General features: G+C 36.4%; 1 protein-coding gene across 3 annotated transcripts in view; it reads right to left on the bottom strand.

Annotated features, from left to right (window-relative positions):
- Positions 1–12,835, bottom strand: part of PARD3B (par-3 family cell polarity regulator beta) — a 439,522-nt gene that overhangs the window by 182,348 nt on the left and 244,339 nt on the right. For all 3 annotated transcript variants that reach the window (XR_012044291.1, XM_072874183.1, XM_072874182.1), the window contains exons 14-15: positions 7,981–8,080; positions 5,708–5,823 (exon numbers count right to left, since the gene is read on the bottom strand). Coding sequence is in view for 2 of the 3 variants with exons in the window: in XM_072874183.1 (XP_072730284.1) it covers positions 5,708–5,823; positions 7,981–8,080 (216 nt within the window). In the remaining variant the exon portion in view is untranslated. The remainder of the gene's footprint in view (positions 1–5,707; positions 5,824–7,980; positions 8,081–12,835) is intronic.

The following is a 12,835-nucleotide window of genomic DNA, read 5'->3' as shown; positions in this document are numbered from 1 at the left end:
TCAACCCAAAGCAACCTGACGAATGTGTTCCATACACACAACATGGTTAACAAAATAATGATTTTAAAATACCAAACCACTTTTTGTCCCACTAATACCATAGCCCTCACCAGGGACCTCCCAAAATGTATCCTTTTAATTGTATCTGAATCAAAACATTGTTTAAATTGAAGAGTAATCTCCATTAGCTCTGCCTGGTCCTCATTTGGTTACATTTTGAGATATTTATTTCAATATCCAAAATTACACTCAGAATAAGAATAATCTGGTTCAGAGCAAACCACAAAGTACCTAATAGCTAGTGGCAGCTTGACTGCATTTTCCACATCCTTCTGGATGTGAAACACTGGTTTCTCTTTGTTTTGAGGTGTTTTAAAAGTATGAACTGTAATCGAATGCATCCCTTCACTAACAAAGAAATTAGCATGTAGTTAAATATTGCCTTCCTTGCAGAATACTCCATACCTTACAACTTGCATATTCACTTGCTAATTATTCCTAAATACATAATAAGTTGGCCGATATCTTTAACAAATATGCCCCAAGGTTAAGGGACTCTGAGTATGTCTAATCATGTTTTAGCAAATAATATTTCACTTGCATTTAAAATTAAGTAAAGGACATTTCCATTTCTTCAGGCTGTAGAGCTTAATCAGTTAAGATCTATAGGTTTTTGCTTTTTATGGGGAAAGGAAGGGGGAGTTGAGCAGTACCTTGGGATAGCGGTCATGGGTTATTATACCAACATCCTCAAATATAAATCTACACAGTACTTTGCCTGAATTGATACACAACAAAATTGCTATATACTCATATGATTCAATTTCATGTTGCTTCAGGTTAAAACAAGACACACTTTCATGTGTTTGAATACAATTCCCACAGCTGTAGTTTTTACAGTACATTTATGTATAGCCTAAATCACTCCTGTGCATAAAGATTTATGGAAAATAAGGGTGTTGGAGATAAATAATAAAACACCTTCTTTCGTTTCTTTTTCTTAGAGCACACCGATTTTCACCTTCCAATACAACATTAAAGAAAAAAAATCCATATTGCCATTCATTCTCCACAAAAATTACCTTTTTAATACAGCTAAAAGAAAGAAAAAATGCTACTGAAAAGGGATTCTGATGAATTATTATATAGAAATTCTTCTCTAGACAACTGTGGTAGTGTATAGAAAAATGTGTGTGTATAGAAGGTTGTTAAAGGAAAGGGAAAAATCATCCTTCCAGTGACTTGTATAGAAGCCATTGATTTCTTCTTCACTTTCAGTCTGCCATTAAGTTTCAAAAAAAGCGTACCACTTAAGTGGGAAGGGACAACATGACATTTATTTCTAGCATTTCTGAATTTGTTTTGCTTGTTTTTAACACTATGCTATAAGCACAAGTCCAAACTTGGCATGCAGTCTAAATTTGGTCTGTACAGGCATGCACTCTAAGTCAGACTTTGGTTGGCCCTGCACAAATTCTTGAAATCACAGTATAAGGAGAATCTTTTCTTTGCTAACATATTCAAACCCCATCATCCATAATAAAAAAATTTATGCAACTGAGCGGACATGTCAGGTGCCAGGATCAGTAGAATGAAAGGAGTAGCTGTGCTCTTTTGTCACCACCAGTTCAAAATAAAAGTAGACAAGGCAAAGAAAAGATATACCATAAGACACAGGATACGAACTCTACCAGTGATCCAGAAAGTGCTGTGATTATCTCAACACAGCAGCAGGGAAGAACATTAGGACTTATAGCTGATATGGAACTCATCTGTACCCTATTACTCTGAATGAAGCTGTAAATTTTGACAAGCCTTTGACCACTGCGTAAATGATGGATTCTAAAGCAGGGAACCAGTCACCCTGCCTCCATACACTTTGCACAAGGACATCTCTACATATGAGGCAAGGTTCTGCTCGTGCCTGCAAAACCAAAGAAATTATCACAGCACCACTATGCTTGCCTTTTTGTATTTTTTTCTTAATTTCTACAACAGTAACTCAGTAACTCACACATGCCACTGATTTTTATTTTATTTTTTAAAGTAGATTCAAGCAAAAACTAAGTCATCTGCAAATAACTTGAGTTCTTCAAATATGCCAACTCCAGACAATGCTACTTTTGGATTCATGCTATTTGTGAATTTAGCAGCTAAGACTTGTGTCAGTTCATACAACTCATGGCACGCACAGGACGGCATAGAGCCCTGCCTAAACAACCAGGCGGCAGTGGTTCGTGCCCTCTGCTCCTGTCCAGCTGTCCAATCACCGATACAGAAATGCACTAAATAAACTAAACCATATCTGCCCTACTGGCAAGTAACCTACAGCTTTTGCTGCATGCGCCAAGTTCCTTTCATTGCAAGATTTGCTCTGAAGAGTGACAATGACAAACTGATGCAACACGTTAGCAGTACTGAACACTTTTTGATCACCCATCCTTATTTCCTGATATTATTCACTGAGGATATTAATTTATAATTATAATAATAATTATTTTGTAAATAGATACAACTGGAAAACAGATTAAGCGCTCAAAGGTTTCCAAGCCTAAAATATATAAAACTGAAAAGATAAACATCAATATTAAATGGGTTTCCATTGTCAATCTATGTAATTATATACTCGTCTTTACTTAACAGATTTGTTTCTTGTGTATACATCAACCCTCATCAAAGCCAGAAAGACCCTTACTATACAATTTCATTAGCTCCCTAATTTAATGAATTTACTATTTTCTCATAAGGTTCACAATTCATAGCAATATCTGGACTCTAGGGTCTCTTGTTTTTAAAATTTTCTGTATCTGCCTTTGATGATGTTGATGCCATTATGTAATCCATGCCTTTGTAATCTTATAATTAGGCAATGGATGCATTATACATGTTTCAAGGTAAAGCAGAATGTCTCATAAATGAATAGCAGTACAGATTTCACATTTATGCCCTGTATTACACCAATTCTGTTGTCTACTGAGTTCATGATGTTACTCTGGTCTAGAGACATCCAGGTGATTTCTGGACCTTGTAACCTGAAAGGCTGGTTATGTCTTCCCAGATCTGCAGAGACACCTGATTCATAGACAACTTGGTTTAAAAGAAAAAACCTGCATCTAAGTCACATTTTGTAAGGTCTCAGAGCTCTCCTCCTGGACTCCAATTCTGTGATTTTTCTGTTCATCATGTTGGATTTCTTTTGGAGGGACTGGCAGAACTTGAGAACAAAAGAAAAGTAATAAGTGGACAGCATCCCATGACTACTGGAAAGAGAGGGCCTAGGAGTTCTAGAAGCATTTTCAGAGAGGGGACACCTCCTCTCTGTTACCAAATTTGCTGCATAGTTCCTCTGTGGTGCTGAACAAATCTTTCTCACACCCTCAGCTCTGGGTCTGGAAGATGAAGACAGCAGCACTCCCCATCTTTTTTTTTTTTTGTGGCAAACAATGCACTGCAATCAATGATGGGTACACAGCTGCATGCTGGGTCATGACTGCAGTTAAGTAATGAACGAAATATAAAAACAAACTAAGAGATAACTTTCCTTCCCCAAAAATCTGTTTTGGAGTGTGCATTACATGAATGCTCTATTTGGAAGCACAGTTTTATATATCAAATTATTGGGATGTTATTTGCATTAGAAGCACTTTATATTGCAGTTACTTCACTTAAGATTTTCATGTTTCTCTTCCTTTTACCCTTCCAGCCAGAAGCTTCTGCTTAAAATCTTTCAAAAGGTGCAAAGTTGAATGTGGTATTTCACTGCTTGCTAGAGAACAACTGCAAAAGGTCCTAGCTTTCATCTTCTTCAGTTTCTTTATTTGTCAAGCTATGTGCAAGCAATTTTGCTTCATCTATTGTTATTTATATAACACACAATGGGTGCAGTCCTTTCATAGTCCCGCCAGTTCTTTAAATGATTATCTCAGGTAACAGATTTACCTTCACATCACCATATATGAGAAGGCTAAAACATGAGTGCCTCCAACCAGACTGAGCATTATCCCATCCCTTTTGGTTTTTTACTTTCGTAGCAGAAGGGGCATTTTCAACAGCTACCTTCTACAAGCAACAATTTTTGAAAGATCTTAAAGACATCTTCGTACCCAAATTTTATTTTATTTTATTGTTTGCACCCAATTTTATTTCAGTTTTTAACCACTATGATTTAGTGACTCAAATACATTCTCAAAGCATTGTTTCTGGGTGTTAAGAGCAGATTGCTTATACAAATTTGATGTATAAGTGAACACAATATAAATGAACACAGACGAGAACAAAAGGAAGTACAAGTTACCTAGTAGTTCTGAATATGCTCTCAAGCACACTCCCATTGCCTAATTTTACATTGGTGCTTGTGAGCATTCTTTCTAGTGACTTCTGTGCAACCTGTAAGTAAACCTTTCTAAAAGAAGACTCAGTAAAATTGAACCTTATTTTTTTCTAGTACACTACATAGAATACACGTTTTGACTCAAGTCTGTAAACTCATTCCTTTATTGAGGAGCATTTCCATTCTTAAAACAAAAAAAATACCTAATGCATTACTCTTCATCAAAATGGTGGAACAGAACTGCAAAAGGACAAATTTCTGGTCTGGTCATGCAGTGGCTTTAAAATTCTGCCTTAAAAACTCCCCTAAATGAATTCTTATCCGTTCTTATCCTGCATTAATAACTGTTTGACTTTCCTTAAACTTCATTAGAGGAGTACACACACGTTATGTTACATTAAAATATTACATTAAGATGACAATAAAAACCAACAATACAAAAACTAAGACCAATCTAGAGCACTTAAGGAAAAAAATCAGCACCAACAAAAAGCTACCTTGAAACTATATATGAAATTAATCACCTTCTATAAATGGTGTACAAAACCTGATCCAACAAAACACACAAATCTATGATTAAAGACATCCTAATGGTAGGTCTCAAAGTTCTCCACCAACACTTGAATTTGAAAAAAACAGATAAAGAATGAGTCTCACAAAGAAAAATCAAAAGAAAAAAGAAAAGCTTATTTGGCTTTCTTTGAGGCTTAAGAACTTTGCAAATTTTTCCTTGAACTCTCATTAAAACATGACTCAGTTTTCAACTGCAATAACCCTTCAATCTTCCACCTGCAAATGCTTTCCCAGTATTGAAAGAACCTTTTACTTTCTGCTTCACCCACCCTGCAAGATTTTCTGCACAGCATTGATGGGTAGAGGACCATAACCTTACCATACTTCAAGCATTTATAAAGACCTACTGCAACACTTTGATTGCCTGTGTTTGTCATTGTCAATGAAGAAATATACAACTTGTCTTAGGAAAGTTAGCCTTTGTAGTTTTGCAATCATTTATATTCTATACAAAAATGACTTTTGTTATTGCTGTTTTGCTATATTTTTAGACATATAAAACTTGTACAGCAATTCTTTCTGCTCATTTTTACAAACGCTCCCTCTTTTTCTCAGCTAAGATTTCAATACAATGGATAGGATGGCCTTTACGAAAAAAAACCACAAACCCTTTCTTCAGCTTCAATAAAAAGGGTACTTGCAATTAGATGCTACAGGAGGCAGACCATTGTCCGCATCACTGCGGCTCCTCTGCAGAACTTACTCCCTGATGTTTGCGTTTAAGAAACAAAAGCAAGAAACAGAGATGGTGCAGATGGGCTAAGGCTAAAAAGCTGACCTATATGTCACCCCACCCCTTCTTACCCAGATCCATGCTTTTTGAAGCTTTCAGATTAATTGATTCAGACTGCTTGGCTGGTGTCAAAGATCTGAAGTTGATGTGCTGATCTGTTAAATGCACTGCTGAATTTATGATAGGGCTGCAGGGGTGGGGGGTGGGGGGGAAAGACATAAAATATTTAGGCACCATTTCAAAACACAAGTGAACTAATTAAAGCATGCACAAATATACACGTGTTTCTTCCTCCAGTTGCTTATAGCCATGCATTTTAAAATCAGTTATTGATCCTCAAGTTTCTTTTCTGAGACTTAAACGCCTCCAGTCACTTGTTTTTCATCACGGATGCAAATATAAATGTAAATGCTTCGTGATCATTACTTTTAAACAATTCATATTTTATTTAGCAGAAGAAAAGAGGAACATACCAGTGCCTGCTAATTTTTTTATTTTTTTTTAATTTTGCTAGTTCTATTTAACCATTGCATTTCCAAATAACATGCTACAGAAAGTTGGAAAACTACTGCTAATGTACCTGGCTCAATTCTACTTCATCTGCTAATATAAAGTTACTTTACAGCCTTGCACTACTTCTGCTGAGGCTGGAGCCTGGAGGTCTTATGGAGGGTGCCACAACACACTGAAGAATTCCAAGGTATCGTGGTTTGGGTTCTGGTTTTGTTTTTTTAATTATTTTACTTCAAGTTAGGCAAATATCTAAATATTTCAAAATTCCACCTGAGTGAAACTCAAAGTAACTTTCACCTGTGAGGAATGAAAACACTTTACTGCAATGCATCTGAAATCTTCTGTGTCTCTTTTCAATTAGAAACACAATTTTTTTTTTGAATACTCTAAAACCAAAAAGCAGTTCTGAAATTAAAAACGTTTATTTCCAAACTGTTCAATCAAAGGTTTGGTTTTACAGTGTCAAAACACTTTCCCTAGTTTTTTGCTGAAACACCATTTCAGTGAAATCAGTGTGACTTGACACAGCAATTCAATTTCAAAAGAACTGAAGTTCCAAATGGAAAACCAATACAACACTGGAAAAAAGTCAGGGTGGGAGAAAGGGCCTGTAAATTCATCATCATTTTAATACATCATTATCATTTAAGACAATGTTTTTACTCCCAGCTCGCTGAAAAAGTAGGAACAGATTCTAGCAAATGACTGCAGTTGAGAATTTAACGCAGAGTTCCATTAGTCTATGTAGACTTTTGTTTGTTTACGATGTCATACATACCTGCCTGGGAGACTAGAAATTATGAAATTAGTCTAGTGAAATTACTCTATATTAGCAAAAAGAAAATAGTTACAAGAGTAACTATTATATGAAGAATTCAAGGTATCCATAATAAAAAATATCTACTCTTCGATACTACGTGCAACCAGTCATTTAAAGGGTAGTTTTTAATCACATCCGTGCACACAAGGACAGAAGAATGTCTAAATTTTTAGTTGAAATGCGCTTTCATAATATCATTGCAATAAAACAGTTGCATGACTATCATACTGAATACACACAAAAAGAGTAAACAGTGTTCAACACTGAATTTTCAGCATCAGAAGTACGACAGGTTGAAATGATGCTTTGATTTGAATTGTGTGCTACTTGAGACAAAGTATATGCCATCATGAACTTCAATAAGTTTACACTTTTCTCTGCACTTCCAAACTTCCGTATTTACTAAGGAAATTAAAGCTTGTAGCTGCCATCAAGCACACCAGCCTTTACAAAAGGTAGTCTTAAAATATCTGAAAAATCTACCCAATGCATTTACAACTGCTAAAGTGTCCATTACTTTTTCCCCTACACATTTCAATGTTCAAACTTACTGAAGCTTCATTTTGTAACCTCAAGACTGTCTTTGGCTGACATGCTGCATAAGAAGATTCAGTTTCCTATGAACTGAACTTGGCTAGGACTTCTAAAGCTTTAAGAGACTTCAGGCACTGCATCTTACACATAGCACCCATTAGTATAGTTTTAAAATCACCTTTTTTTAATTGGGATTATGTTTTGGGATTCTTTTTCTTTTACTGAACACATGCTGGGTATCGTGATCCGTATATCATGGATAGCAGGTGTACTGCAGCTTATGAACAACTGAAAAGAACAATGCACGAAATGCTAAAATAACATTCCCAGTTTATATTAAAGGATCATCCAGGTGAATAAAAATGGCAGTACAAACTTTTACAAAATAAAAAGTGATTTTAAAATCAATTAGAACTACTATCACAACCACTAATGAGCAATTAGGGCTGTAACTATTAAGAATAGTCAAAGTCCAACCTAGGGTTATAATCCTCATTCAGCAGATCCTCACTGGGGTGCGGTGGGAGAGGTGGAGGGGTTTCGTTTTCACCATTGCCACGATCAGCCACTGCCAACTCTGAAATAAAATTTAAAAAGGGGTTAAATAAGCTGCAGAAACAAGTACATTACCCCAGTTCACTGATCAATGACTGGACCGGAAGGCCTCAAGCAATGCTGAAGTGAGTCACAAATTATTCAAATCCTTAAACTAACTAAACTAGAATTAAAATCACACCAAGCAGAAAATATACCCCTTGGGATTTCCTGAAGAGCTGATTTTCAGATTTGCATATGCATAATTAAAGATAAATATAGGGAAACTTTGTGCTTATAGTGAACTTGAGTGCAAGGCACAAATTGCTTTACTCCTTTTGAGTGGATTTTCACTTCTACATAGCTGCGTCCTAACTGATTGTAGGTTCATGCTTTCATTCCCTTTGATGGGGAGCATTTACCACCTTTCATGTACAGAAGAGAACCACATTCTCAGCAAGGAGTTTAGAAGAAGAAAAATTTCTGTTATCCCATGGCAAGAGAAGAAAGAGACATTTCTGAATTATGGTCTTCATTTTCCTACCATTATGGTAATTCCTTCTTTACCTTTACAAAAGGCATTCAGCTCACACCAGAAAATTACTTTGGACCAAGAAAAACATGAACTTCTCAATTAAACCATTCAGTGGTTTGCTAAGCAACAACACTTACATACCTGCAGTATTTAATAGGACTGCTGTGCCTGCAGCATGTAAATTCACCTCTCAATCTAAAGGTTAATCTTATAAAAAGTCCCTACATTTTTCAATGTAGAACATGTCTTCACCCCTCCAAAACTTAACAGGAAACCTGGACACAATAATTATTGGGTTTCAATGGCAGGTAAGTGATTTAACAATACTGACATACCACACTTTCATGTGACCTGTTCTGTTGCGTTGAACGTTGCTAGTCTTTTTGCACAATCCTGCGTGAAAGTACTAATTGAAGTTGAGAGAAAAAGCGTTTACAAGGAGGGGAGCAAGGCAGACAGCAATAGATTATATTTATTACATAAGAGCACTAAGATAGCTCCCTAAAAGCAAACAAACAAAAAAAACCCCAACAAAACCACACTATTAGCTCAAGAATCCTACAAAACTCCTGTTGGCTGGATAGCCTCCTAGAGATCAGAAAGATAAGAAATAGTTCAAACTCTGTATCTCAGGAAAAGTGAGAACGTCATCAGAAGAAATTGAAGGTGAGTAGATGAGGAGAAAAGTTCTAACAAGACCTTAAAAAATATCGATTGCCAGTCTAACACAGAAAACAGGTATGCTACCTAACATACATGCACACTGTCTTCTTGCATTATGATCACATTCTTTCAGGTTGCAATTTAAGGACAGGAAAGAGAGATGAGGAGTAAAGGGCAAGTTCTCACAGTAAAAAGAACTTACAACAAAGGGAAACTCGTACTGTTCAATGTAATTGAATGATCTGAAAGAGGAATCAGAAGATGAAAAAATTTACTCATGTAAAAGCACTCAGAATTACCAAAAATAAGCAGACTATGAAGCTCTGCAAAAAGATTGCAGGATATTAAGTAGGAAATGCAGGTGAAATTCCCTGTCAGTGACTGCAAAGAGATATACATGGGAGCAGGGGAAAATTCCTGACACACAAACAAAGGCTATTACTTTAGCAATTACCACTCAGGAACCATACAACAGTAGTGCACTGGATCGTTCTTTGAATATATGCTTAGTGAAGTCAAAAGAAAACAGACATTCACAGCCTTAAGAAAAGTCCAAACACTCCATCTAGAACTCAGAGTTAACGGTGTGCCTAGTTTTTAAATAGCATTTAAGGTTTCATTCTTCCTATCTGAAAAAGGATGTAATATAACTCAGAAACATATTGAACAGGTGCCAAGGGTAGCTGGACACACGTAGAAACATTCCTACCACAAATACGGATGAGGATTCTTTGGTTTAGAGTAAGAAGCAATAAAAGGGGATACAAGAGGAGTCTATGAAATTGTAAAAGCTATGCATAAAGTGAAAACGATGCTCTCACTGACCGTCTCATACACAATAACTAGAAGGCACCCAGTGTAACTATCAAGTAGCACACACAGGATAAACACAAAGTAGTATTTTTTCCTGTGCAATTAAATCATGGAACTCATTGCCATGAGGGTGTTTTAGAAACTAAATTTTTAAAAAATATTAAGAAATGGACTAAGAGTTAGAGAGGTATCAATGGCACAATGGTCCAGATAGAACCTCTGACTTAGGAAATCCCTAAGCCACTGACTACCCAAAGTAGAAAACAGATGCCTGATGGAAGCAGGGCAGGGGGGAAATCACACCATGTACAGTCTTTGAGCAGCCTCCAATAGCCGTAGCTGGGAAGATTGAGCATATCATGTAGTTATATTAACTTTGATTCACAGTAATTGATACGTCATTTCACAAAGGCTGTTTGGTGATGGGTTACCACTGGCATTTTTCTTGCAGTACACAAATGGTACACACAGAAAAATGTCAGACTTCCCGAGTGAATTGGAAACGATCACAAGGGACTACAGCTCCCAGCAAAACGGGAGCAGAAGCAAAAGAGTGAGAGAATTTAACCTAAGAGGCAGTCACTGGCTCCATGTTCAAGACCTCAGGAAATGATCTTAACAGATCCAGTGAGATCAGAGGAACAGCTAAGCCACTAAACAAAAGGTACTGAGTTTTCAGATATTAAACAGTTTAGGAGAGTAAATAATTGAGTCTGTCTATAAGATACATGTTATGTTTACAAGCCAAATTTAAACTTTAATTTAAAATTTCACTTCTTAATTTTCTATCTTGACGTTACCACACATGTATGAAAACAGAGATGCTTGTACAACCATCAAGACTCAGCAGTCTATGGTAGTAGAGAGTTTACGATTATTCTACTACTTAACCAGAGACATGACAGCATTTCCCCTATAACCATTTATAATGTAGGGTTATAAGAAATATATAAGAACCTCTAATTAAACACATTCCAGTAATCTTTCCACACCAGAAATGTAAAGCTGCTGGCACTGAAGTATCAATTCTCAAAGAGGTTGTTCTAAAAAACACTGAATCTGTGCAACAGCTTGGCAGCAAAAGAAGTGAGGACCTGAAGGCAGCAAGTATTATTCATGCAAAAACAGAACAAACAATGGCATTTCAATATTGGATCAGTATCCCCTCCCCCTTTATTTAAATATCCACAGGCAAGGCAAAATGTAATGTTTTGGCTATAACCACTTTTCCCCAGACATTAGTTTTTCTTGCTCATGTATAATAAAAAAGACTTTTAAAACAGACAGCAATATTAGCAGGCCAAGCTTCAGTGTATTTTTGCTGAGCTTTTATACGAATTTTACTGGTAGGAACAGTGAAGGATACTGGAAATAAATTATTAGAAAACATTAATTGAGAAAGTGACATTTTATTAAACATAATACAGCTCCTATCATTAAATTCTTACATTAGATCCTGTATTATGTTAAAAATCTCTTCTATCTTTTATTATTCTCTGTAAAAATGTACCAACCGTACTTCTACTTACAAGATCTGGATAGTACACCATAAGAATGTACAAGGGAATGTTCCTGCCTGTCACAAGCAGCTCACCATATCTGCGACTTACATCCTTAAACAGATGCACAACCTAAAGTTCATAACTGAGTTAAATGAGGGTTGTGCATAGGCCTAGTGTTTTGCCTTTACAGATATCTTGAAAGACTGAGGACAAAACTTTATAAGAAACAATGCAAAAAAATTTTTGAACCGGTGACTGGAAATAAGTGACAAGCTCATATGGAAATCAGAATGAGTATCAGCTCAATAATAATTAATACTATGACCTCAAAATTAGAGAAAGATTTCTACAATGTGCAGGACTGCTGTAAGCCCAAAGTGTCTTTCACCATGAAAACTTCAGACCGGAGCCCTACTGCAGACACCCTGCTGCTGAAAGCGCCTGTGCAGTTCTCCAATAAGATCCCTTAAATTTTACTCATCAAATACCAAATCTTCAACAGAAATCGCAATACAATGATACTTCCAGCAAGTGCTAGAAACATCTTCCATCATCTGTTGTCCACTGACTCCACTTCCAAGCTGCTCCCAGACCACAGCTGGGAAGCCCCAGCCATGCCAAACCCTCCCTGACAATAGCTCTCAGCAGCACTCCAGAGCATCCTTTCCACATCCAACACACATTCTCTTCTCACGCCATCACATTTTTTTTTGCTATAATGCTGTCTTATCATCATTCTTTAATTAAAAAGATGTCTACTGAAAACGATTTTGAGCGAGCTGCAAATTAGTCATCCTTATTTTTGGATCACAGCTGGAGAATCGTCATCTGAAAGTACAGCTCTTCCACATATTTTGTTTTGAACTTTATATAAGTGACAAGTTACCTGTTGCCATTCACCTGTATCAATGGCTCCAGAGCAGTTGCTTATACATTTTTTAATGAAGTGTTTAAAGGTATTTGCTGCTTTCTGATCCTTTGACAATGGCTAACTCTACAGGGCAGGCTAGCTCCAGGGATGACCCTTTTCTCCTGTAACTACAGAATCAGTGTAAATTCCATACAAGAGAAATATAAGGTAGATCCAAAGAAAAGGATCTGATCTTTGAATATTTACAGTGCTTGAGTCTGAATCTAATTATTTGCCTGGAGTTACATTGTCAAAATATTGAAGTCAACACAAATTATTTACCCCTAAATTATATGGGAGTTTCTCTTGAGCTTTACAGATAGGGGCTCTTTGCTTTTGGTTAAAAGTACCCCACACAGTCATCACAGCACCCTA

The sequence above is a fragment of the Ciconia boyciana genome, chromosome 10 (assembly GCF_034638445.1).
Source record: "Ciconia boyciana chromosome 10, ASM3463844v1, whole genome shotgun sequence".
NCBI classification, from domain to species: domain Eukaryota; kingdom Metazoa; phylum Chordata; class Aves; order Ciconiiformes; family Ciconiidae; genus Ciconia; species Ciconia boyciana.
The sequence above is the reverse complement of the archived record's forward strand: the minus strand, read 5'-3'. Positions and strand labels throughout refer to the sequence as shown.